This window comes from Marmota marmota, unplaced genomic scaffold (genome assembly GCF_001458135.2).
Source record: "Marmota marmota marmota unplaced genomic scaffold, marMar, whole genome shotgun sequence".
Classification (NCBI taxonomy): Eukaryota; Metazoa; Chordata; class Mammalia; order Rodentia; family Sciuridae; genus Marmota; species Marmota marmota.
The window spans coordinates 7,914,639-7,941,496 of record NW_026000206.1 but is presented as its reverse complement, the minus strand read 5'-3'; the positions used below and the strand labels follow the sequence as shown (position 1 = coordinate 7,941,496).

General features: G+C 46.4%; 1 protein-coding gene across 1 annotated transcript in view; it reads left to right on the top strand.

The window, feature by feature from the left end:
• The window catches only part of Adam12 (ADAM metallopeptidase domain 12), a 263,686-nt gene that overhangs the window by 44,223 nt on the left and 192,605 nt on the right, over window positions 1-26,858 (top strand). Inside the window, exon 2 of the mRNA XM_048791374.1 lies at window positions 4,703-4,776. Coding sequence (XP_048647331.1) covers window positions 4,703-4,776 — 74 coding nt within the window. The remainder of the gene's footprint in view (window positions 1-4,702; window positions 4,777-26,858) is intronic.

Sequence of the window (26,858 nt, the reverse complement as noted above, 5' to 3'; positions counted from 1 at the left end):
GGGGGGGACTGAGGCTGTAGCTCAATGGTAAAGCGCTTACCTCGCATGTGTGAGGCACTGAGTTTGATCCTCAGCACCCCATAAAAATAAATATGCTGTGTGTTTATCTACAACATATATATATATATATTTTAATTAAAAAAAAGGAATCGGGATATTGAAGAGGCCTGCATTATGACCTGTGTACACACGACACACACACGTACAGCACATTCGTGCATGCACTGAAGAGGCATACAATAGGGAAACTACCCAGATTCCCTCGTCCCTTTACAATTTAAGGACCTTCTTCCTTAAGCCTCTGGAGGAAGCTGTTGGTGTTGCTGTGACTTTTTTCATTGGCTTTGAAGAGAACTTGCCCCAAGGCCCAGTGGTCCTCTCTGCACAGCTCTCTCCTTCACTGCTGCCCACAAGCATCCCATGGGAGCTGGCCCTGTTCTCTGTCCACCCCACAGACCCCTGTCCCAGCTCTCTGTGGGCCCTTTTTGGGGAGCACCTGCTGGCCCACTGACTGCTCTTGATGGTGCCCTGCTCCCAGCCCTGGCCTTGAGCCCCTCTTGTCCGTGTGTCCCTAGTCCTGAGCCACTCCCTGCTGTCTGTCTCCCACCTGCCTTTGGCGCAGCACTGCTGGGAAAGATGGTGTGCACAGGGGAAGGAGGAAGAGAGGTGGGGGGGCATTCCCTTCTCCCAAGGAGGACAGGCAGAAGAGAAGAAATGAAAGAAGCCTGCGCTTACACTTCCTGCGGTCACGTGGAACACGGACATGGACAAGAAGGAAGGTCGTGAAAGCAGTTGTCGAGAAGAGACCCTTCTGGACGAGAAGGGCAGCTGGAAGACTGGAGGCCGGGGCTGGGTGCTGCCGGGTACAGCAAGAAGACCCACCCTCCCAAATGCCAGGACTCGTGATAGAGCGGGGGACACCACAGGCCGCGACGGGGTGGGAAAGGCAGACAGATGCTTTCCCACGTGGTGCTGGGGCGATCGGCTCGGAAAGCGGAGTCGTGCTCTACACCCAGCCCAGTGGGGGGAGAAGCCGCAGTGGGCAAGGCAGAGCTGGGGGACGGGAAGGAGGCAGGCGGGCGGCACGGGCCGCTCTTTGACCTCGGAGCAGGGAAGAGTTTCTCCAATGAGGCACAAACGTTGAAATCAGGAAGGGGCTTATTAAAATGACGTCACTCTTTCACCAGCACACGGGAAAGGGGGTGAAAGGACACGCCACACAAGGAGGATCTGTGACCCATGTAACAGACGCGGGAGTAGCATCCAGAAGATACAAGTTAACAGGGACAAGACAATGGACAGAGACTGGAGGAAGGGCCAGGGTCAAAGCATGAGCTGGCCTTTCCCAAAGAGGAGAGCCAGGGCTCCCAGGAACACAAGACCTTACTAACCAGGGACGCAGACGCTGAAACCCGTGGGCACAAGATCACACTCGGCAGATTGGTCTTGACGGACGTTCAGAAGGATATGGAGTGATGGAACATTCATCTACTAATAAGGCAAAGATAAGCACACCCCACCCCAGAGGCCCCACCCGGACACACCCAGAGGGCTTCAGAGATTTTGGTCATTTTTTGCTTCCAGCTGGGTGGGAAGTGCCCTGGCAATTATTTCATTGTTGCCACACACATTTTATATACTCCTTCAGATTTACTTTTCCAAACTTAAAAGATAGAATTATAATTATTGCCCAAACGCATCTGGTCTATTGATTAGCACTTAATGGATTTATTCAGTAAATGCAGTTCTTTAGGCATTCAGCACAAGATACGGTTCCATTAGGATAATCAATATATCATTTTAAAAAATAGAAATGGTGTATTTCACCAGCACCAGTTCATTATCTCCAGTGGCTAACAATCAAGAGAAAGTGGGATGAATGCATGCTTTTAAGCTAAGAGGTCTAATGCAATTAGTGGTTTTGAAATAATGTAGCTCTCTGTTCCCTGTCCCCATTGGATTTCTCCTCTACTCTCCATACATCCACTAAGATATACACAGAGAGATTTTTCTCATCTTCCTGGGGGGGATGTATTCTTTCAAACATGTTGACGTTGGCATGACGTTGATGTAGAATTAGCACAAATATTGATATTTAAATAGCTCACTTATTTCAGGTTAAAGGGTGCTGCAAATTATTTATTAGTGGTGTTGGGGATCAAACTCAGACCTTTATATATGCTAAGCACTTGCTCTATAGACCCTGAGCTATATCCCCAGCACTTTATTTTTATTTACAAATACAATTGTCAGGATTTCTCTTTAAGACGGTGCTTTATGTGTCAATATCTTAGGCAAATGCAATTTGTAACTAAAGTAATATTTATATATACACACATGCAAAACAGTTAGATGAAGATACATACATATGGTGTTTGGGCACCTCTTGGCAGAATATTGAGACTTTGTTTGGATATTTTATTATAAACTAATTAATAATCTTGTTTTTCTAAGATATGATTAATGAGTTTGTATTACTCATGAAGTGTTGGTAAACATGGTGTAAGTGTTGGTAATTAAATCTGAGGGTCAGTGAGTATATAGGGAAAAATCCCTGACACAAAACAAAAAACATTTCTACAAACTGTTACAAGGATGTGGTGTGTGTTTAATGTTACATAGGATTGAATAGTAATATTAATTATTAAAAGTTCAGCAAACACCAGAAATCCATGCAGTTCTTATAAACACCAGACAGTGTCAAAATACAAAAACTAAGAACTGTGTTTGTGTAAAAAAAAAAAATTAAAAAATATGCTTAAAAAATCCTGTCTAAAACCCAGAAAAGTGCACAAACATTTCATATATATGGGAATTCACCTGTTTAACTCTCAAGTTCAAGTCATTATTTAAAATAATATCATCCATCAACTAAAAGGATATTATTTTAAATCATTACAATGTGTAGATCCATATGATGTAGAAGATAATAATTTATATGGATGATGATAGTTAGTAGGAGAGCCACCTCCAGGCACATGAAACCCTAACCTTGGGTTTGCACCTGCTGATGCTCCCTGAAGACCCCCACTCGGGAAGCAAATGGACCCTGCAGGTGAGGGAGCCTCATTCGGAGCCATCTGACACGAATTGGTGTGAATATACTTTGTATACAACCAGAGGTATGAAAAATTGTGCTCTACATGTGTAATGAGAATTGTAAAGCATTCTGCTGTCATATATAAATAATAAAATATAAGACCTTTCTGTGCAGGTGCAAGGGTTCCACATCTGTGCTGTCTGCTTACTACGTGCAGCTGCTGAGTTCTAAAACGCATCTGGTGCAACCAATGAACTGAATGTTATTTTGTTTAAATTTAAATGGCCATATGTGGCTGGTGGCTACCATATTAGACATAGTAAGGCCACAAGAAGATGTCAGAGGGCCATGCTAACAATGGGGGCTTTATAATTCCACACTAGTGATGTGTACTAGTTAATGTAGGCTTTGTCATTTCTCCAAAACTCATGGGACCTTCACTTGTGGGTTTTTTCACATTTTGTTTCATTTTTAACTAATTTTTTAATGTCGGCTATTTGGAATTTGCAGTTCCTTTTATCTTAAGTGTCACATGTGGATGGTTAATTCGTCATCTAGTTGAAACATCATATTTTTAAAATGTCCCTTGGACTCTTGTAGTAATACTGCCTTTCAAATACAAAATATTAGAAAACTACATATACAGTTTTATTCTCATAGCTCTCATAAAAGCATAGAACCCAAAGAATTCACAAAGCAAAGGCAGACAGAGCCAATGCCACTGAATTCAGCTCTGATTTAAGGAGGGTGTCCATGATCTGCAAGGCAGTGGTCACCTGTGGTGCGCATACCGGGCTGATGGTCAGACCCAGAGGCCTGCAAGGCAGCGGTCCTGTCCCGGGGGGTGCCTCCCCCATACTTTTCCTAAACTGCTAAGAAACTCAATTTGTGCACAGGGCTGCCATGGCATTTGGCTTTTCTTAGGTGGACTCATCCTTAGGAATGGACTGCACCTCGGTTCTTGGGAGAGGAGCTCCCAAGGCCTGGGCTAGCACCAGGTGAGCGAGGAGAAGGCTGTGTAGGTGGATGTGGAGGCAGTGAGCTCCAGACCATGCTAAAGCATTGGTGTCTTGTCAGTGTGGTTTGTTTTAAGCAGGGGTGGATTGATCAGGTGGTGATTTTAAAGGTATCCCTCCACTGTCATTGGGGAATGAAGAGGAAGAGAGCATAGGTGGACATGGAGGAAATTGGAAGGCTTTGCAGGAATCCAGGGTGAGAGACAATTGTGGTTGAGCTGGTCACTAGGACTGGAACTTCAGGGGCTGCTCAACAGGACTTCCTCTTGGATTAGATGGAGTTGGTGAGGGTGAGGGGGCCACAAGGTAATTAAAAAGTTCACCTTCTAGTTTCTCGTATGAGCAGCTGGGGAAAGGAAGGTGCCCTTCATAGAGACAAGGAGGATCCAGGAAGGAATCCATGGACCGTGTGCGATGGAGAAGGGGCCCTAGGGTATGTGATGGAAGGAAAGGGGTTTAGAGGCCATGTCAGGGCCTGGTGTCACATTTCCAGCTGCTCCTCTGCTCTTCTGTACTTGAAGTATCCGAATGTTCCAAAGGGGAACGTGGATGTTTCTCTCTCTGCTGACTGCCAGAGGAGCATAGCCTGATATTGGTAAGTCAGAGCCAAATGTTTTTCAACCAACTCCTCTTGTTTATCTTTCAGGATCATCCAGAAGTGTTGAATGTTCGAATGCAATTGGAAAGCAGAGAATTGGTCATAAATCTGGAAAGAAATGAGTAAGTCAAGCTAATCCTTGTTTATGGCATGACCGGACAAAGTTAAGACAGCGTGGACTGGGAAGTGCTGTGTAATTTATGTTGGCGTTTAGAGAAGCAGGACTCTATGCATGGGTCTGTAATCCAGATTCAGATTTGAGGATGAAGTTAACTTTAAACAGTTACCCAGAGGAAAAATAAAGAATTTTATCACTCTGAAAAAGAACTTGGTAACTCAGCAGGTTTTCTCATTGTTCAGATGTTTCTTTGGTTCAGTCTGATTTTTCAAGGGAAGAATTTAAGCATCCTCTGCTCATTCAGAGTGTCCCTAGGTCAGTTTCCAAGTTGTGTGACAGCTTCAAACAGGTAGAAACTCTTTCGTCCCTAGGAAATACCAAGAATTTATTTTATCTTTCAAAGCTTGTCTCCTCAGGTATTAACTTTATTTATTTACTTACAAATTTGACTCTTTCCTGGAAAAATTATATAAATTTCCAGAAAATGGTCTTATGATTTATTCCGGAGCACATGGGTACCACTTCATATTTTGCATGGTCTCCCAGAGAAGCTGTGTCTGCTCCTGTTGGTGTCGGTTCTTATGCTCTGGCTGTCCCCACAAATTCCTCAGCTCTGAGGGGCCCTTCACATTCCCTTTGATCAGCACCCAGGTAGGAAGGCCTTCTGGACAGCATCTGTGGGTGGAGGTGTCGGTCAACTTCCCAGTGCTTGATGCTAAATGGCCGCTCACCCTTCCAGTGTGTGGGTTTCTTCTCACCCTTTTTTGCTGAAATGGCAGTGTGGATGGGAATCCTCTGGAAGGCATTCCCGAGAGAGAGAGAGAGAGAGAGAGAGAGAGAGAGAGAGAGAATGAATATGAATGAGAATGAGAATGAATAAATATATCATGCAAACTCAAATTAGCATCTTTATGTAAAAAGTCAGACCAATTTATTGACATCAGAACTGTGATTTGAGTGTACTGAGCAAGTCAGAGGAAAGAGACCACCAAAGGCCACCCTAGCATTTGGCATCTCATGCCATGGGTACTTAGAGTCACATAAAATCATGTGTCCTCCTCCTCGGGATCCACAACGTGCCTCTCTCTCTCTCAATGTATATGTTTTTGAAGAATAATACTGTTGATTTGTGTGGTAGAGACAATATTTACCAAACTTTATTCAGAACTTGAAAATGGAGCAAAAATGCCTCTTTATATTTTATCTTACATGTGCACCCCTCACCATTAGATGTATCTAAAGCTTTGTAAATAATAAATAAGTAATGTGTTTTAGCATTTCTGGTGCCAATGATCTTCAAATAGAGATTCCAGCACACATACTGAACATGTGAACTGTGTGCTGCTTCTGATGGCTCTCTTAGGAAAATCAGTACTTTCATGGTCTTTCTTTTTTTGGCTTTTATGTAAGAATATTATGGGGCCTTTAAATTTTTATAAATGTTGCTTCTATTTTCTTATTTTTTATTTGTTCTTTTTAAATAAGCATGAAGGTAGAGTGTATTCTGACATATTCTACATACATGCGGTGTGACTTAGGATCCCGTTCTGTGGCTGTGCATGATGTGGAGTTACATTGGTCGTGTATTCATATAAGAACATAGAAAAGTTGTATCCTTTTCATTCTACTGTCTTTCCTATTCCCATCCTCCGTCCCTTCCCTTCATTCCTCTTTATCTAATTTAAATTACTGTTCTTACGTGTTTCTGAAAATATCTCCATGGAGGAAGCTAGGTATTCCTTGAAAGAGCAGAGAGAGGGCTTCCCTCTGCGCTGCATGCCCTCAGAGGCGCTGCCATGATTGGCAGCTATATTGTGACTGACCCTATTGTTAGGCAGGGACATGGTGCCCGGCATGGGGGAGGCTGATCCTAAACTTTGTAGGTGGTATTGCAACTGCAGGTAGAGGGGAGGGAATAGCCTTAATAAAATCCTGAAGTTATTTGTTTTTACTATAAAAGGAACACCAGCAAAAAATTGAACACCGTAAGGGAAAAAAAAAAGAACAAAGAATTAAAAAATATATATATTCCTTCGACTGAGCATGACCCTGCTTGACATGGTGCATGCTAATGCAGATGATTTTCTCACAAATAATTCTCTGCTGCTTTTGTCTTTCTGAGATTGTAGACTTTGTGAGATTTTATATCCTACGTCTTCATTTAGCTTCGTGAAGGACATGCTGTTCCAGGTAGAAATGATTTCTCAGAGCCCCTCGGGTCCTCTGAGTGTGGAAAGTGGTTTAATAGCCTCATTCATGCTTCCCTCAGAAAATGATTTATCTTCCGTTAGCTGCAGATAGTAAAATATATGTGGACAATTGAACAAGGACTAATTAGTATACAATGTTATTTTAAAAGGTGTGTTAATGTGCTTCCTTCCAATCCTGGACCTTTCATATAAGATAATCTTGACGTTAGATAAGTTGAAACCATAAAACCATCTCTTCTCAATTTATTTCTCTCTTCCCAACTGCTTTGTCAGCCGACATTTAAAAAAAACACACACATGGAGCATGTTTAAATATGTTCCTATGATGTCCTATAGCTTTATTTAGTAATAGTACTTGTACCAATTTCAAGAATTGCGTTCTGTTAAAAGTAATATTTTCATAGTCAGAGCATGCCAATATTACTATTTAAATAATGCATTTCCCAAAATATTTCTCTATGACTATTGTTTTTGAAAGAGTCTACGCATTATTACAAATGGAAAATTCCTTTGAGGCAATGAATACCAAAAAAATCTACAGTTTTATAAATGAACTGGAATGCTTTTATGCTACTAGCTTTTAATGCTATCAGACATAAAAGGTATAAATCACTTGTTTATAGTATAATTTTTAATTTGCATAGCCCTTTGGTGCAATAGGACCAACTCAGAGAGCTTATTCAAATAAAGCTATAAGAACCCAATGATAAAAAATATAAGCAGAGGTTATTTAAATATTTAACAACCAGTATAGTAGAAAGGCCTGACCAATTGAACGGCCCCTGACCAATCTGAAGGTCAACCCAATGGACCAATCTGGTTGACGTGCTGCTTCAGTGCCTGTGGGCCAGCAGTCAGCCCTGTGTTCAAGGATATTCTTTGCAGAATGTTTTACTTAGATGTACGTTGATAGGAATTCAATTAAATAAATTATGGCTCAGCTATGGAGCAGAATACTATTCAATAATTAAAAATGATGAAGAATTAAATCATTGCAAAGAGATTTATAGTGCAATCCATATAAATATCATGTTAGAAAATAGTTTACATGGTAGTCAGTTTTTATTTTAAAATCATACACATGACATGGATCTCTGAGTAGTACGATTATGAGAGTTTTTTTATTAATGTTTCACAAGAAGAAAATATTACTTTAAGATTAGAAAAAAAATCCTTTTGTTATGAAGGGGAAAAAAACTTGAAAATAAAAAGCTTGAAAATTCTTGAAAAGAAGGTTGAAGTATTTACAGTTCATAAGAGAAAACAGGGAAAGGCTACTTTGCAAGGGCTTTAAAAGCTTCCAGAAACTTCCAAAGGGCAAAATAGGCCTACTCATTGAAGATTGTCTTTGAATATCTAGGAATCTGTTTTAATGTAAAATCTACTTAGAAATGAAAACCTAAATAAAAGTGGCCCCAGTCCCTTAAGTCATAGGAGCTATACTCTGAAGCTAATGCTGAAAGAGAGTCACCTAATTATCCGTGCTCGGAAACTCTTCCATGGTGAACCAGTCCACCGAATTTTAATAATAGTTGTTTCAGGGAATCTGTTTTATTTGCCTTCTAGCATCCCTAATTTGTGCTGATCGGCTGTTTACTTAAAATCTGTTTGTATAGCGTAATTGAATGTTTAAAGGAACACACAGCTTCCCCGTGCCCCCACTGGGAAGCATTTTTCTTCCTGCTGTCTGCCCAGGGAGGGAGGCTGGTTTATCGCTTCCATAACTCACCACATCCCTGTGGACGCCCAGGCCTTTGCTCACACAGGTGCTTTATTGGACAGGCAGGCCAGCTCAGCCATGGCTTTCCAGTTTAGGGTAATTAAAAGTGAGGGCTGTACATCACACTGCCTGCGTTTCTCAGGCCTGGGGGGCACTGGGTCTTCAAGCCTGGTTCCCGGCACTGTGGATGGCAGTTGCCATGGGGAGGCCGCAGCCCCCTGGATTTATATTCGGGGTGTCTCTGGGCTGGAAGAACGTCAGCACTGACTTGTGTTCTGTCTGGAATGATGACACCAGGCATCTCTTCAGGGACAACTTTAATTACTCTACATTCTACAACCATAGTAGAAAGGACATTTAAAAATTGTCAAACATTGGACATAAATGTTAAGTAAGGCATGTGTTTTAGATTATCTCAGATGACCATGTACTGCAGGGGAAGACGTGGCCAGTATGGAGATGGCATTGGATGGATTAGGAGCCGGCTAAGCGACTGTCCAGAGGATATTAGCCCACCACTCACAATGACTGGACCTGTGTCGGGCAGCTGGGCCGCTGCTGCTAATGCTGCTGGTGCAGGGCTGTGTGCGTGGCCTCCTCTGGCCCCGGTTTCGTCAGCTGCTCTATGAAGATGTAAAAAGGTGTCCTGAACATTTCCTGGCAACACAAAGCCAGGGGATCACTATGCTCCATGCGACACAAGCTGGATCATGGAGATTTCAGCAGTTTGGATCAATAGGCCAAAGCTAACAAGATGAGATTTAGTGGGATAGATATAAAGCAGTCCTGTGCTTGGGTTAACATACATACATACATAAATGTATGTTTCAAGTTCTGAAAATATTTGCTAGTGATTTCATGAAGGAGACCCACGAGCTCAGTAAGAGCCCTGGAGACAATGTGGCTGCTGAGATAGGTGAGAGCCACCAAAATGTCTGTGGGATGGTGCAGTTAGCCCTGGACTGGAGAGGACATCCTCTGTCGTGTGATGACCTGGCCAGATCCTGCTCTTTGTGCACCAAAGCTGAGAACCACCGCCGACTGTGTTCTCATTGCCATCCCTGGGCATTCCTTTCCTTTCCCATCAAACAGGGACCTCCCTGGGGTCAGGGTCTTTTTATTTTACTTTATTTTGTAACACAAATCGAACCCAGGGGAACTTAACCACTGAGCCACATCCCCAGCCCTTTCTAATTTTATTTTGGGCTGATAGGCATACACCACTCTGTCTGGCTTAGGGGTAGGATCTTTTTTTAAAATTTTATTTATTTATTATTTTAATTAGGTATATATGATAGCAGAATGCATTTTGATTCATTGTACACAATTGTAGCACAGCTTTTCATTTTTCTGGTTGTACATGATGTAGCATTGCACCATATGTGCAGTCATACATGTACCTAGGGTCATGATGTCCATCTCATTCCACCATCTTTCCTGCCCCCATTTCCCCTCCCCACCCCTCCCTCCCCTTTGCCCAAAGTTCCTCTATTTTTCCCATACACCCTCACCCCACATTCGGCCTTTGGTTTTTTAGGATTGGCTTACTTTGCTTAGCATGATATTATCCAACTCCATCCATTCACCTGCAGATGCTGTAATTTTATTCTCTTTTAATGCTGAGTAATATTCCATTGTGTATATATATATCACAGTTTCTTTATCCATTCATCTATTGAAGGGCATCTAGGTTGGTTCCACAGTTTAGCTATTGTGAATAGAGCTGCTATAAACATTGATATAGCTGCATTACTGTAGTATGCTGATTTTAAGTCCTTTGAGTGTAGACTGAGGAGTGGGATAGCTGGGTCAAATGGTGGTTCCATTCCAAGTTTTCTAAGAAATCTCCATACTGCTTTCCAGAGTGGTTGCACCAATTTGCAGTCCCACCAGTAACTTCACACCTTCTAAAATAATGACCAGGCTACGCCCACTTTTTACCTGTAGGTCTTGGAGATAGCTGAATGTCTCAGTGCTGACAAGACCTTCAGAAATGGCCAGGTTCATCTTTTGGGTTCATGGTGTCTGAGGATCTTCATTTTACAGACTTGACATCAGGAAGCTGATTTTAACGCCTTTGTTGGAGTGGGCAGTGCCATTCCTTTCTGTGCCTCATCCTGCAGAAGCAGCCCAACCTGCATGCAGTACATTAACACAACAATGAACCCATTGCTGTCATTCCATTCCCTGATCATTTACCCAGAGACATTTAATTATTTCCACATTGCAATTGACCCTGGAGGTAGAAGTGAGCAGCATCTTCACCTCTTTTGTAGTTGAGTCACAGAGCCCAACAATAAAAAAAAAATCACCAAAAACAATAACTGGGTGACAGTCATGCCCAAGGCCAAGGAAGGAAAGTGCAGAGCCCTTGCCGTCTGGAGAAGGAGGGCGTGGCATTAAGTAGCATTTCAGCTGTGCATGAATAGGGCCAAGCCAGGTAAAGAGGAAGAAGGGGGCGGGAAAGAGAGAGAGACAGAAGAGCATGTGTAAAGGGCCTGAGGGAGGAGGAAAGAGCTTTCCAGAGACTAGGAAGGGTGTTGTGCTAGTGAGCAAGGAGGAGAGTGGGGATAGAGAGGGAGAGGAAGCCAGGCCCTGCAGGGCCGTGGGCACCTTGAGGAGGATGTTTTTCACAAGGACAGTGGTGCACCCTGAAGAATGGGCTATAAGCATGGCAATGATGTGCTGAGATTCAGTTTTTAAAGACCGTCCTGGGTGCATGGGAACCCCAGGTTGGAGGAGGAGAAGAGTGGATGTCCTGGGCAGAGCGAGTGGCCAGAGCAGTAGGAGTGTGAGGAAAGGTGTGGAGAGTTTAGAGAGCCCAGGAAGCAGCGTGGACAGAGCGTGGTGAGGATGGAACGTGGAGGTGATGGAAAGGGAGATGTCAGGCATGATTCCTGTACACTAAACACTGGGAGAGCGGTGACGTCTTTCACCAGAATCGAGAGCCCTGGAAAAAGGACCAAGGTTTTGCCTTTGAGCAGTGGCCAGGGACATAGAGATGTGGATGGGATGGTGGTGGCCAGGTCCTGTGCACCTTGGAGCGGGGTGGAAATTTGGCCCAAACAGAATCCCTTATGGAGGGGGTCGGTGGAGGGCTGTCATGTGCAACTATCAAAGTGGCATCCTTGTGGGGTCTTGGTTGTCTGCAGCTGACCTAAGTTTAGCATTGGCTAGTGACTGTGAGCTGGAGAGCAGCAGTCTGCAGTAAGTGGACCAGGAGGAGCATGAACAATGGCCCTGAGGTAGCTACAGAGCTGTCACAACCCAGGGCAGTGGATTGATTTAATTTCTAAGCAGGGGCCTCAGCCAGGGCTGAGCCTCTGGTCTCCATCTCCCTGGCAGCCCCCCATCCCCTCTTTCACGTCTTTCCTGGAGTCTGAGTTCATTATGTGTGTCATTTAGAGGCTCCTGAGGTCCTGGAAGTCTAGAGCCTTGCTCCTGGACCACCAGCACCAGCACAGGGACCTCTTGGGGGAGCTTATTAAAAAGGCAGATGCCTGGCCCCACCTCTCTGTTAACCCCAAATCCCCGGCTGTAAAGCCTGGGGATCTGTATTTTTTACAAATTTCCAAAGAAATAGATTCTCATTGTTCTTGGACGGCCCTAGCTACATGTGGCAATTTAAATTAAAGTTAATTTAAAATAAAATTAAAACTTCAGTTCCTGGATTGTTCTAGCCACAGTGCAAGTACTTGGCAACCACCGAGGGACCCTTCCATCATCTCGGGAAGTATTTTGGGCAGCGCTGGGACTGGTTGGGTAATACCAGCCCATGGATCCTTCTAGTGTGGGGTCCTGTCTCAGCAGATGCATCAGCTGTGGGAATGTCCTTCCTACAGGGAGTGACCACGCCTCCCAAGGCTTCCCAATGGCTGTGGCAGTGATAAGCCCTGTCCTCTGCCCTGGGACCACCTCTGCACTTTGATAAGTAGAGGAAGGCCCAGGAGTGAGTGCTGTGAGCGGAACTGTCCACAGTGGAACTGAGGCCAGCCCCACGGACTTCAGCCATCGTCTAACTGGATAAGTCTCCTTTAGATTTAAGTTACAGCCTCTCGGCCTTAACATTTAAGATGCCTTTAATTGAGCTAGATTTTGTTTCCTGAATAGAGCTGAATTCCCTGAGCTCCTCCCCTCACCTCGGACGGTGCAGACATTGGAAAAGGGCAGAGCACCATTTTTAGAGTTTTTGTTCCCCAGCCTGACATAACCTTGAAAGTGCTTGAGCTGGTTGAGATTGACCTTTTCAAAACAGTGTTCCCCTGTTCCAATTTGAGAGTAGGGCTTGCGAGTGGACCCTTCAAGTTAGCAGGGCCTGGAAGGGTCACTGACACAGAAGTGGATTTCCATTCCTACTGTCCCTCACATGGCCAGGGGTTGCTGAGTAGACCCTTGAGACTCTCTTCTGGTGAGAGTCTCCCGTGGCCTTAGGATCCCTCTCCCCAACCCTGCACAGAGGACGTGCAGGCCACCGTGTTAATGGCAGCACAGAGGATGTGCAGGCCACCGTGTTAATGGCGGCCTCTCTGTAACTTTTCCTGGTTGTTACTTCTGACTGTGTGACACTCGAGACTTTCGTGATCCCTTAAGACAGTAACACTTGCTCTCCAATGAGCTTGAAACGCCAACATAATTTTACAAAGTTTATAGTCACAGATTCTGCAGGATTCTTGTGATATAACGCCACAGGAAACCAACACTTTAGATGACTTTTTTCCTGAAATGTTTATTTCAAACTCATTAACCTGAATGGAATTGGAGCCCTTGTCTGTTGTTGGCCATGCTTCATAATGTGCTTGGAAAAACTCAAACTTGGCAATTATGTCTCTGTTTTTTGGATTCCTTCTTACTTGTTTCTTATTTATACTGAATGTTCATGCTTAATTAGTGATGATAACGAGCTATAATATGATGTTATTTACCAATCATCATTCATTACACATGGACAATGTGTGGTGTTCCTTTATTTCTGGTTGTAAATAGCCTTCGTTATTAGGCTGGACTCTGTTGGGGACTTGAACAGATATTCAGACACCAGTGTTCATAGCAGCATTATTCACAAGAGCCAAAAAGTGAAGCAACCCAAATGTACTTTAACAGAGGAACAGATAAACAAATCATGGTTGTACATTCAGTGAAATATTATTCAGCCTCAAAAAGGAATAGAGGAAGCTTTGGCACATGGAGCGACACAGATGAGCCGCCTTCCCTGAGCAGCTGTCAGCACATGGGACACAGACTAAATGCTCTGCAGGGCCCTAATTCTCTTGTGCTTTTAGGGGCAAAAGCATCCCTGCATTCTGCATAGCTAGACACAGGCCGTAGGGTCGGAGCAGGACCAGGAATTGCTGGCAGGAAAACTAGGGCTCTGAAGTGGAGCCTAGATGTAGCCTGTCCTGGGAGGCTCTGTCCACGCACACAGTGATGGCAAAGTGAAGAAACTGTTTCATTCAGGGAGAAGGAAAATGGGATTCGATTCCTCAAAAACCAGTGGCAGCTAGGCATGGTGACACCTGCTTATCCCAGCGACTCGGGAGGCTGAGCCAGGAAGATGGCAAGTTCAAAGCCAGCTTCAGCAATGGTGAGGTGCTAAGCAACTCAGTGAGACCCTGTCTCCAAAATACAAAAGGGGCTGGGGATATGGCTTAGTGGTCGAGGGCCCCTGATCAATCCCAGGTACCAAAAAGCCAATTCCTGGGAAGACACAGTGGTGACCACACTTACCCAGGTACCGTGAGAAGAGGAAGGAGGGTTCCCTCCATCGTGCCATCCCGAGCCCACGTCGTCTCAAAACAGGGGCAGTGCACTGTGGGGTGAGCTGGGGTGTAAGTGCAGAACAAGAGCCTCTTTATTTTTTTATGATTTTCTTCCTTAGAAAACCAGGTGGGCAGATAGAGGATGATAGGAGACCCCCACCCCACCTCACAGCAGGAGGGTTATTTCAGGAGATAATTTATTTACAGAGAATTATTTCCACAGCCCTTCTAAGGCCACTCCTTCCGTCCCAAGCAGCCTGGCGGATATTGCTGGCCAGTTTCATGATTGTCTTTGAAGCTCTGACAGGCTCTGGTGGAGATGGCCTCTGTGCAGTATTAGTCGCCCAGCAGCACCCATGGGACAAGTAGGCTCCAGGGTGGGACGAGGGTTTTATGTGAGGTTTTCACAAAATAAAAAAAAATTATTCATGTTTTCAGTAAAGTCCTGATGGTTTTGTGCATTCATGTCAACAAAATGAATAAAGTCAGGTAGGTTAAATAAGTGTAAAATGTCATTAAGATTTTACTATATTATCCCCCATAATTTAGTTAATATGTTTAAAATTTTGGACGAAATTTATTGTCTTACAAGTAAGGTGATGATTGTGATTGGATTCCACCACTCCTTGTATTCTATAAACACTTCATCCAAGAGCCTTGTATTTTCACACTGGACCGTAAATCACCTGTACAGATGTTATACAAACTACTTTATATTTAGAAAAATTAGTTATTCAAGACTTCAGTTTTTTCCCAATAATTTTGCATGTAGGAATCTGTGATCATTGACGTAGAGGACAATGTGTTATTAAATCAGTTAATCAGTTGGCTTATTCCTGATCACATTATAGAAAAAATCCAAAGTTGCTAAAATACACATAAATTAATTTCCTTCACATATGTAGCATGTCCTCACTGACAAACTAGCTCTCTTGCATTTTGCTCTGTTTTCAAAGCAGTTGGTAGAAATTCTGAAGATGATCATTTGAGGAAATACACTGTATGCTCGTAGTGGCTTTACATTTTTTTTTTTTTTTTAAGAGAAAGGAGATTTATGTGGTGTAGGGAGAAGCCTTGGGCCAGGGGAAAGACTCATGCAGTCTCTAACACTGGTAAGTTATGTGACTTATAGGACCAGAGGGGTTGGAATTGGCCTCTCTGGTCCTGAGTGCTCCCATCTATCATCTGAAGGTAAGTTCCAGCCCTGGACCAGACACCAGTCAGGCTCACTGGGCCTCGCTGAGGTCGACAGCCTCAGCAACTTTCTGCCTTGGATATGCACTCGCCTCTATCACACTGGCAGATACTGTACTCAGGACCTCCATTAGGACCCTGTGGCACAAGTTGTGTTTAGCCATGGAGACCTCCCAAGCTTTCTTATTTAGTTGTATTCTAGTGGACCAGCAAACCCTGCTTGGTGGCACCTTCCACTTGGTGCTGTTCCCTGGAGACCTAAGAATGGTGCAGAGCACCCACCGGAGGGAGGTCTCTGCTGCAGGATGCTCCTGGCTGACACCAAGATGGGAGGGAGGCAGGATGGTAATTGCCCAAGGGAAGACAAAGCCCCTTGTCCTGAGCCATAGATGGCATTTGGTGACTGTTGGAGGGTCTTCATGACACTCTGATACATGATGGCAACCTTGACCTCCTTAGAAGTCCTTGATATCATTTAAAGTGCAGTGGGGGCAATGGGAGAACTCGGGGGGGGGGTGCCCCAGGATGCTGGCTGCAAGCCATTTCCTTAGCAGATTATGAGGGTGTGGGCCATTCATCTCCGGGTTCCTTTTCTACATTCTCCTATATGTACACAGTAGGTCACAAAAATAAACACCGCTGGTTCTTGATGGCCAAGCCTGACACAGTATTCTGTCCACAAAGAGCGATTGTTCTGCTCCCTGGGAGCACTTGTTTTCTTCTCCCCTCTGACCTTGTTGGGTAGGAATCCAGAGGGACATGTAGAGGATGCTGTCATTGGAACGAGTTTAAGGAAAGCAACCACGTTTGGTTGCCAAAGACAAGACTTGGCTGAGACTTTTGATGAATTGGCGTCTTTTTTTGTATAATCATTGGTATCGAAATTTTGTAAGTGGAAATAGAGAAAGCACACATAAATATTAGAGAGTGGGACTTTTCAAATGAATTTGTAATTAAGTTTCCATACTTACATGAACATACATAAATACACTCACATTCTGTGTCTACTATACACAGTTACATAAATGTGCATTTTGTGCTTAAGAGGCAATGTTTCATTTTATTAGGTTGAGCCAGTAAACAAAGTGTTATGTTTTAAAAAATCTGCTAGTTCAGGCTATACCTTAAGTGACTTTTCAAAAAATTCTACAGCAATGCAAATTTGATTTATTCCCTAAAAATAATCTATAGCTCTCTATTTAGAAACAGATATTAGGGCTTTTTAGAAGCAAAGACTTGAACATTGATTGCCTCCAACGTTTAAATGCTGAGTGTTGAAAATATGATATCCTTGCTTACTGACAGAAAAATGGATTTTAACCTGGGGTGTGTTTTTACATTTTTTTTTTTGCATTTGACATTAAAGTTCTTGACGCTATACTACACACTCCGTTCATTTGCTGGTATTCATTCATCAGTTGGCAGGGCTCCTGCTCTTCTCAAAGCTTAAATCTGTCTCTGCTGCATAGAACAGCAAAGGACTGGCTTGTGGGGTTGACTAATCAAATACCATGGTGAAGAACTAAATTAAGATTTCTGATTAATGTTATGGGAAAATTAGATAAACAATATGTGAGTCTTCCTCTCCCAATAATTTTTGTCTGCCTTTTTTCTCCAAAGAATTGAATAATTCTTTTGGCCTTTTTCTAAGTACATTCTTAATTGCTTTGCACTTGTCATATGTGTGTGTCTGCACCTGTGTGTGCGTGTACATACACATTTAGCTAAATGTACCTCACCTGCTGTGTGATTGCAGTCTTGGTGTGGTCTGTTCTGCACAGAACCTTTGGGGACATGGTAGAGATGACATCATCCCTGGCAGTGCCATAGTGACCCACTTTCTCCTAAGGCTGATGGTCTTGAGATCTGACCATCTGAACAGCAGACCTTCTGGTGTGGAGCTGTCACCCCGTGCTCCGGCAGCTACCCTGTGTTGTCCTCGATGCCTGGCAACGGGCACGACCACAGGTATCAGCCTCTTCCATTTTTCCAGCCTGATGAACTTAGAGGAAGTCTTCTTGGTGCCCATATAGACTTTTTAAGTGTCTGGAACTGTCCCAACAGCTCTCTCTTTGGACTCTGTTGAAAACACTCCTCATGGCAACCCCAGGCAGAAACAGAGATGAATCTTTAAAATGCAAACATATTCACAGTGACCTGTGAGCACAGATAATTCAGCCTGCAGCCTGGAGCCCTGGCTCCTGGTCATTGGCCCCGTCATCCCAGGACAGATCTGGAAAACCAGGTGATGACTCTTCAGCCTCCCTCCATGGATAGTTAGTGCATGAGGCAGAAATGCTGAGGCTGTTGTAGGCAGATGGGATCCAGGTGTCACTTGAGGTGGTGGCTGACCTCACAGGCAGGGCTGTTATCTCAGCAATGCCATCTCTGCTTCCAAAGTCCAGAAATGATACTTGACAGACTCAAGTTTTGTGACTTACAGGGCCCAGACTCACACTGATGGACACCTGAACCTGCAAGTGCTCTCAGAGGCCCCAGGCAGCCATGTCCATGATCAGGGCCAGAACAAAGGGCGAAGGACACCCATTCATAGGATGTGGTGACAGTCCGGTGGTGGGTGACCTGCAAGCCCTGGAGTGAAAGAGCCACCCCAGAGGTCCCTCCTCACTCTCTCCTGGTGACCTGGTCAACCACTATACTCTCCTTAGTTTCCTCCTCCATAAAATGGAATTAACTCCTCTAAAGTGGAGCTGGGTTAATTCCATGATGTCGTAGAGCGTTTGCCCGTATAAACCCGGCAGTCCTGCTTTTCCGAGTGGGGGACCATGCGCTTCCTGTCTCAGTCAGAGAAGCCCCTTCTATTCACAAGTCCCCCTCTGGCAGCAGCATTCATGCCTGCCAGGCCCCTGCTGGCCCCTGAGATAGACAAGCCTGCAGCCCACCCTGCATTCAGACCCTTTGTTGGGGGAAAGGGGTTTCAGTGAGCCTCCGAACACGTTCGTTTTGTGTGGGTTTGGCCAGGTTGACTTGCAGAAGAAAGGCCGTTCCCTCTCCTCCTCCTGGAGTCCCCTTCACGAGGGTGTCCATTATTTCTCCATCACCAGCAACGATTTTACCTGGTATTCCAGGCACTTAGCGTGTGATCGCAGGCACAGTCAAGGCCCCACAAATGTTAGCCGGTGCTGCTGTTATTAACTCGGCCAGTGTTTCTGAGCTCCTACTGTATATCAAGACTTGTTCAACATGCTGGGGTACAGTGGGGAGCAGAGGAACAATAGTCCTCGATGCCAGGAGCTCGCAGGCTCGCGGACCAGGGAGGTGCCAGGCAGACAGTCCTGCAGTGCTGATGGCACCGTCATGGACACCCGATGTGCTCATGGGGCAGGAGTCCAGACAGCTGGAGAGACAGGAGGCAAAGCCTGTGGCCCTGGCATCCTGGCAGAGGATGGGCTCCAGGCTGGGCACAACCTGGGTGAGAGTGAAAGGGCAGCAAAGACCAGGTACACTGAGCCTTGGGCAGGTTTCAGCCCACGCTGCACCCTGGGCAGCCCTGCAGTGGTCAGGGAGGCAGCAACAGGGCAACAGGGACATCTTAATAACGGCAACCTGGTGAAGCCCAAGGACCAACCCTGATGGCAGACGGAGGCATGGTGGTTAGAGACACTTTCAGCTTCTTCTCTTTGTGAAGATCAGAAGACCCTCTTCTACCTGACTGTCATGGCTTGCATCTGAATGTCCCTCAAAAGCTCATGTGACTAAGGCTTGGTCCCCAGTGCAGCAGTGTTTGGAGGTAGGGCTCCTGGGAAGGGACTGGATCATGGGGGCTCTGACTCAATAGTGGATTAATCCATTGAGGCCAAATGGACAACTGGGAGGTGGTGGAATCTGTAGGCAGGTGGGGGTTGTAGGAGCAGGTCACCAGGGGTGTGACCTTGGGGACTTATACCTTCCCCTCCCTGCTGCTTGGCTGCCATGAGCTGAGCAGCTTTCTTCCACCATGAAGTTGTACCTTGCCTCAGACCCCAGGCAGTGAGCTGGCCAACTACAGACTTAAACCTCTGAAACTTGAGCTAAAATAAATCTTTCCTCCTTTCAGTTGTTCCTATCAGGTATTTTGGTCACAGCAGTGAAAAGCTAACAGTGACAGTGTCCTTATTCTTGGCAAGCACAGTGGATGCGGTTCTTTCTAGCTGTCCCCAAGCACGATGCTCAGAAGGACACCCCACATTGTGCAGAAATCCACAACCTCTAGTTGAAAAATCACCCGCTGCTAAATGCCTGCCATTATTTGCTCTGCCAGGACTCTCCTGAGTCAAGGACTGGTTCATTTATTTTTTAAATTCTACATTTATATATTTCTAACTTTATCTTTGTTATTACCTCTATAAAATGAGAACAGTTATATTTCCTTGCCCATCTCCATGGTTGATGGATGAAAGTTATTTCATGAAGCTATCGTAGTATTTTACATGCAATGTAACTCTTAGGTGATTGCTAAGACAGGTCACATTTTCCCATTTTTCTTTTATTTTTATGGATTGAATTTTATTTAAAGAGTCAATAAAATATTGCATGCAAGTTTTTAGTACAATATCAAAATACCACTTTTGAACACCTGAGAAAGTTAGGGAAAATAATAGATTCTCGCATGCTTGAAATCTTTGTTCTAAGATTATTTGGGTCAGAAATGGTTTTTTTCCTAAAATAAGCTCAGCCCCTGCTTTCTCTAATTCAAGAGATCATCTTAATACAAATGGAGCATTTTGGCTTGAGCTAGAGGTGATGTCAGTGCTCCAAGGACCTTTGTTTAAGTGTGTTTGGTGGGAAGGTTGGAGTGGACATCAGTGTTAGGGTGACATCATTCCTTCCCAGTCCTGCCTTTGGAGAGCAAATTCTGCAGAGCACGTTTAGGGTTAGGTGGCTGCTGCCCAGTGGGAGTGAATGCCAGTTGGTAGCCCAGATCAGGAATTGTAAATGTTTGGGGAGAAAGTGTGGGAGTGGGAGTTGTGGCCTTGGGCAGGATGCAGAGGTGGGCTGGGGAGCTCCGGGTGGCTCCCAATGCATGGGTAGTTGCTAGAGTGGATAGCACCTGCTGTGAGGAAATAATAAAGGAAATCCCTTTATTATCATTATTATTGTGGTTAGTCCCTCCTCAAAGCTGTAGCAACAGTACTTGTTAGGAATGAATATGTTTGAATGGGACATAAAGATATAGATAGCCTTTGCAGTGTTGGTGTTAACAGGAAAGATTTCTGGACAAATCCATTATCTCCCTTTCCCCAGTGACTACTAACCTTATCTACCTAACCTCATCTCCACAATTTTAAGGTCCTCTAGAGTGAGTGACCTGCAGAAAATTTTCCTCTATTTGCTCAACATTTTGGTTAGTATGCTGTTTCTCCGAACTGGGCTATTGTCCAGATAAGTGAAGCAGACCCCTAGATTTGCAGTTTCCAAAGGAGAAATGGGTGGAGGTGAGCAGGCTGCTGGGAACATAAGCTCTTGGAAGACAGGTGCCTGGCTGGCCCCTGGCTGCATGCCCAGAACCCAGGACAGAGCCTGTCATGCAGTGGTGCTCAGAGTGTTGGGTGCTCAGTGCAGGGACCTCGGAGATCACGGTGTCCATGTTCCCCTTGTAGAGATGACTTGGTGGGCTGGAGGGCCAGGCACTTGCCAACTTCACACAGTTGGTGGTGGAGGTTGAAATTAAGCCATGAGCTCCAGCTTGTGAGCCCGGAGTTGCTGTGTCCTAATGCATTGGATTTGGTATTCACCGCTGTAAAATCCTGGACTCAGAGTTACCTGGACAGTTTTAAAAAAGAAAGTCCCCAGGCAGGGAGGCTGGTCGGTTTACTTGTACCTCGATGTCAGTATTTTCCTTGAGCGTCCCAGTTGATCTCAAGAGGCAGTAGGAGTGAGGGCGGTGGTAGGGGACCGGACCAATAAGCAGCACAGGCTCAGGTGGGGGAGGTGACAGGCTGGGCTGCTCCTGGCCAGTGCCAAGTGCTCTCTGGCTGGGTGCCCACCTCCTTGCTGCTCTGCTCCTCATGAGAAGGCCCTCAGCAGCTGAGCTCGTCAGGCTTTACTCCAGGCGGGGCGCGGGCATTCTCGGGCTCATGCGCCCCATCCTTGGTCTTGGTGCAGCCGTCTCTTAGGCCAGCTCCAGTTTGCCTCGTCATCTCATCTCAGACTGCCACTCAGTTGTCCTGGAGACAGCCCCATGGGGCCAGGTGCTGTGCTGGGGATCCAGACAAAAGCAAGGTGAAGCCCCTGAGGGTGGGGCTTTGGAGCAGAGGAGCCGTGGCTTGGTGCTGGTTAGTACTAAGTAAGGTGGCACCGGCTGCTCTGTTAATGCTGGGATTTAAGACTCTCTGTGCCTGGAAGGCTTTGCCATTTGCTTTCAAAAATTTGTTCTCATGGCCACCCATGTCTTATCATCAACTGAAGAGCCTCACTGGGCCTCCCCAGCCCTCCCTACCATAGGGGGCTGTGCTTTGAAATGTTCCCTATGGCGGCCAGGAGTGGGCTGGGACTGAAAGCAAATGTGAACTGGACTCAGGACATCATCTGGGGCTCTGGCAAATTTGGGGTTACTTGTTGGGATAACAAGGAGCCACAGCTTGCTTCCCAAGTGAGTCCTAGGCTGTTGTGTTCAGTTGTCGGGCTTACTAGCTCTGGTGGAGAGCTGCGGGAGTGGACCAGAGGAAGAAACCTGCCTCAGTGCTGCCCCCTTTTGGCCCGAGTGCCTTTGGGCCAGTGAGGCCACTTTGAGGCAGTTGGGAACTTACCAGGTAGACCCTTGCGGGGCAAGCTAGCCTGTGGGCTCCGGGAAGCAACGCCCAAGGCTGGCCACGGTCCCCCCGACTTGTGCTGCAGGAGAGCTGTGTTCAGAGTGTGGCTACCTCTCCAAAAGCCACCAGGGTCTGGTGACCAGGGTGAGTCCCACCAGAAAGCGACTGCACCTTCAGAGGGGTGGATGTCAGGGAGGAGGGTCTGTCTAGTTTGTTTTTCCCCTCAGCACATTTTTGAGGCCTGTTGAGTGGAAACATTTCCTGAACTTGTGAGGAAGCCCCTAGACAGCAGCGGGGCTCTCAGTGCCTCGCGCAGCTCTGAGGGGGCCTGGGAACGTGACTGCCGAGCAGCCGGACAGCAGCTCCCGTGGTGCTCCACGGAGACCCCCAGCAGGGATTGGTTGTAGCCCTGGGAGGGAGGATGGGGTCTCGGGTGTGGGCTGAGGGTGGGGTCTCCGGTGTGGGCTGAGGATGGGGTCTCCGGTGTGGGCTGAGGATGGGGTCTCCGGTGTGGGCTGAGGNTTAAGTTTATCTTTGGGGAATATATACCCCTTCCCAGGGTCTCCGGTGTGGGCTGAGGATGGGGTCTCCAATGTGGGCCGAGTCTGGGGCTGATGCTGCGGAACAGAGCTGTGAGGGCTGGATGCCTGCAGGTGAGGATGGGGGCAGGAAGAGTCCCCCCACCCACCTTGAGAGGGCTTGCTGGACTGCAAGCTGCCCTAGAGCCAGTGACTGTGGAAAGGCAGGCTTGGATGGAGTGCGTGATGTGTGTGAGCATTTTTATCCACATTACCTTATTTTTTCCCTTACACAAACCGTGTGAGGTTCATGCTGCTATTATCCCAGGGGCAGGACCAGGCTGCCAGAGAAGAGGGATGGGGAGGCTTAGGACCTGCCTCACTTGTACCTGAGGCTTCTCTCGCCCAGCCTATCTGCGCTCAGGCTGGACAGGAACCACGCCTTGCTCATCTTCTATCCCAGCCCTTGGCTCCCCTCCACAATGTCCTGTCCCCCAGGAGCCCCCACAGCAGGAGGGGTGGGTGTGAGGAGGAGAGCCCGGCACCCCACCCCCAGCGATGTCCTTAAGCTAAGAGTGTCCAAGAGCTATCAGGACCAGTTTCCTCTGGGGCCGGCATTCTGTCCTTCCCTCCCTCCTGTATAAGCAGATGTCTCCGGTCCAATCTGCAGCGGGTTCGTTCCTGGGCAGGGCCATTAGCTGGTTTTCTTAACAGGAAGAGACGGCTGGTTGGTGGTGACTCCTGCGTGGCTGAGCGCACTCAGTAGAGCAGACAGCTTCCCCCCACCCCTCCCCTGAAAATGAGGAAATGATAAGCTGGTATAAATCATGCTAAAAGGAATGAGGCCCCATGGAGACTCGTGAGGACAGACGACACGTTGGTGAGCAGATGAAAGGCCTTGATGGAGACCAGTTGTGAAGGCACAAGCCCGTGCTGCAGAAGCGCAGCGCCCTGACTCAAGGCGTCACGCGCGCATCTCCCCCTTTCTCTCTCTCACTATTAAAAATATTGTTTCCCAGTAAATGTCAAGAGCGGCAGAACAGCCTTCCCTGTCCTGGAGCCTGGGGGGAAGCTCTAAAGACAGTTCTGCACAGCAAGTCTGGAGTGGCATCAGAAACGTGGGCTGCAGTCCTCTACAGGGATGTCCTGCCACAGGAAAGCAGCCATGATAGCACCTCACTTCCAAGGCTCCAGAGTGTGGGTTGGAGCTTGGATGGACTTACCATCAGAGGTGTCCAAAGAAGGTGTGCATGTGCAAGTGCCACCTTCCTTCGTTCTCACAAGCACCAGGCAGGACACCCAGGGCTGGCCTTGGGTCTGCATGGGCAACCAGCTTGGGGTCCTCGCTCTTCCACTTCCCAGTCCTGCGACTGCAGTGAGTGATCTTAGGCATCAATTTGATGGGGCACCCAGAGAGCCGACGAAGCGTTCTTTTGGGTGTGCCTGTGAGGGTGTTCATGGAAGAGACTGGCATTGAGTCAGTGGACTGAAGAAGGAAGGCCTGTCCTCAACGGTGTGGTTGGAGTCCTCCAATCAGAGGAGACCTGGGGAGGGCAGAAAGGAAGCGTGGATTTGCTCACCCTCTTCTGAAGATGGGAGTCCCGGCTTCTCCTGTCCTCAGACATCAGAACTCGGGGTTCTCTGGCCTTGAGATTCTAGGACTCGGCCCAGTGACCCCCCAGGTGCTGAGCCCTCCAACCGTGGGCCGAGCAATTTCCTTAGCTTCTTTAAACCTGCTTTCTCACCTGGAGAGAATGAAACCAGGACCCACTCTGTGGACAGGTTTCTTCAATCGCAGACGATAGAAACAGAGTTGGCGGACTTAAGCAGAGAGACGAAAGGAAGGATGAGAAGCAGCTCCCAGAACAAGGGAGGCACAGAGTAGCCGGTCTCAGGAAGGGCAGGGACCTACCACCTGGGTGAAGAAGACTGGATGGACAGGCTTGTCAGGGTCTGGTAAGGCCTACCCTTGAGTCATCTTGTCAGGGTCAAGTCCAGAGACAGTATCAGATAGGTGCCTCTGGTCACATCCTAACCACCTGGCCAGAGAGCAAACCACCTTGACTTTGGCTAGAGGGAGAAACGGGGTTTCCATTAAGAGCCGCAGTAAACGCTTACTGCGTGATTGTCCTGGGGATTGATTAGCATCCCGCAGGTCAGGTTCTTAGCACTAAGGCTAGCACATCGCAAGAACTGAACACTGAGCAGTTGTGTATTGACAGTTATAAACTGGGATGATTAGTAGTTGACCAATAATATAAACTTTCTGAATAAAAGCTAACAATGTCTACACACAATTTCAATTTAAGTGAGAAATCTGAATAAGATCCTTGGATTGCATCCAGGTCAACCTCCTGGTTGTTCTGTTATAGTGGGGGTTTGGGAAACCTTTCCACTGGGGGAACTGGACAAAGGGTACACAGATTGTCTGAACTATTTCTTGACGTCCGCCTGTGAATCTACAATGGTCTCAACAAAGATTTCACTTAGTACCAAAAAGCTAATAATTATGACTTCAAAATCCCAGCAGGTCTTTTCTCCCTGTTGGAATTGATCGTTTTTAATTTTCCATACTTAAACAGCATTTTTCTGATGATTTTTTTAAGTGTAAAGGTCTTGATGGATTAAAAATTCTTTTTAAACATTGAGAAAAACTTCAGTACGATAAAAGAGCAAGGCCAGCTCAGAATATTCCCTTGATAAAAATGCTTATCATGGGACATTTGATGAGCTTGACCATACCCTCTCCCACACACACACACGCTCCTGGCCTGGCAGGAAGCGTGTGCACAAACCGCCAGCCTGCTTGGTCCCCAGTGGTTTGTTTTAGGGAGAGCTGTTTGTTTCCTCTTATCTCTCCAACTTTAGTTCGTTTATTTATGTGAAGGTGGGCCCCAAGGAGTGTCACCTCCCAAGGGATTTGTTAGGCTTATGGAGTCCTGAGTCCCTGTTTATACATTCTGGGATTATGCTGGGAAGAACCTCATCCAAAGACTTTGAAGAGACCCGTGGTCTGCCTGCCTGGAGCCCTGTCCTGGTGGAACGCATCTGCAGGACACACACCAGATCCTCACTCGTTTGTTTTCCCCCTTCCTATTTCTTCTAGCTACTGTTAACTAGTAGCCAGGCAGTTGGTTACCAAGACCCAAGTATCTACCCTAGAGATACTTGCAGTCTAACAGTGGACCATGCCTTGTCATCCAGGGATGACCAGTCGAGGTATGAGGTCTGTATGTCCGGTGCATTACCCAATTTAGCCCTGAGCTGCATTTAGGATTCCTGCATTTAGGATTCCTTGCTGAAAGCCAGGGTGGCATGCTGGTATTGGCTTGCTAAGGCATTTCTGCAAACTCATAAGCCCTCTGTTTCCCCTCATAGACTCAAATGCTCTCTCTGCCACCACCATGGCCACTAACTCCCACTCACAGCCCCCGCTGTGGTCTTGAGGACTGCTTGCATTTGATGCTATTGGCCAGTCAGTGTAGCTAGATTTTGGAGGGCAAATGGATTATAGGAGAGAAAAATCTTCTAGAGCTGAGTGGAAGGGGAGAATAGGGACATTTTGGCCTAGAAGAGGAGACTTAGGAGAAACCCAAGCTGCCTGGTCTCAGATTATTACACTTCTTTCTGCCTCAGTTTTCTCCAACTGCAAAGTAAGGGTAGTAATGATAGTCCAGAGGTGGTTGAAAGAGGTAAATACTTGTGAAACTCACTTGAGGCACATATGCAATCACTGTCAAAAATACTAAATGTCTTTGCATGTCGACGAGCCTGACGGAGGGCAGAGACGTCTTCCGATTGGCCACTAAGGGTGGAAATGGACCAGTGAGTGACAGTGGAGGAACGGAGGGCAGTAATCACAGCTCTGCCCAAGAGAGTTGAGCTGCTGACGAGGAGCGAGGCCTGCTTCTGGGAGGGCCACCCATGACCCCGTGG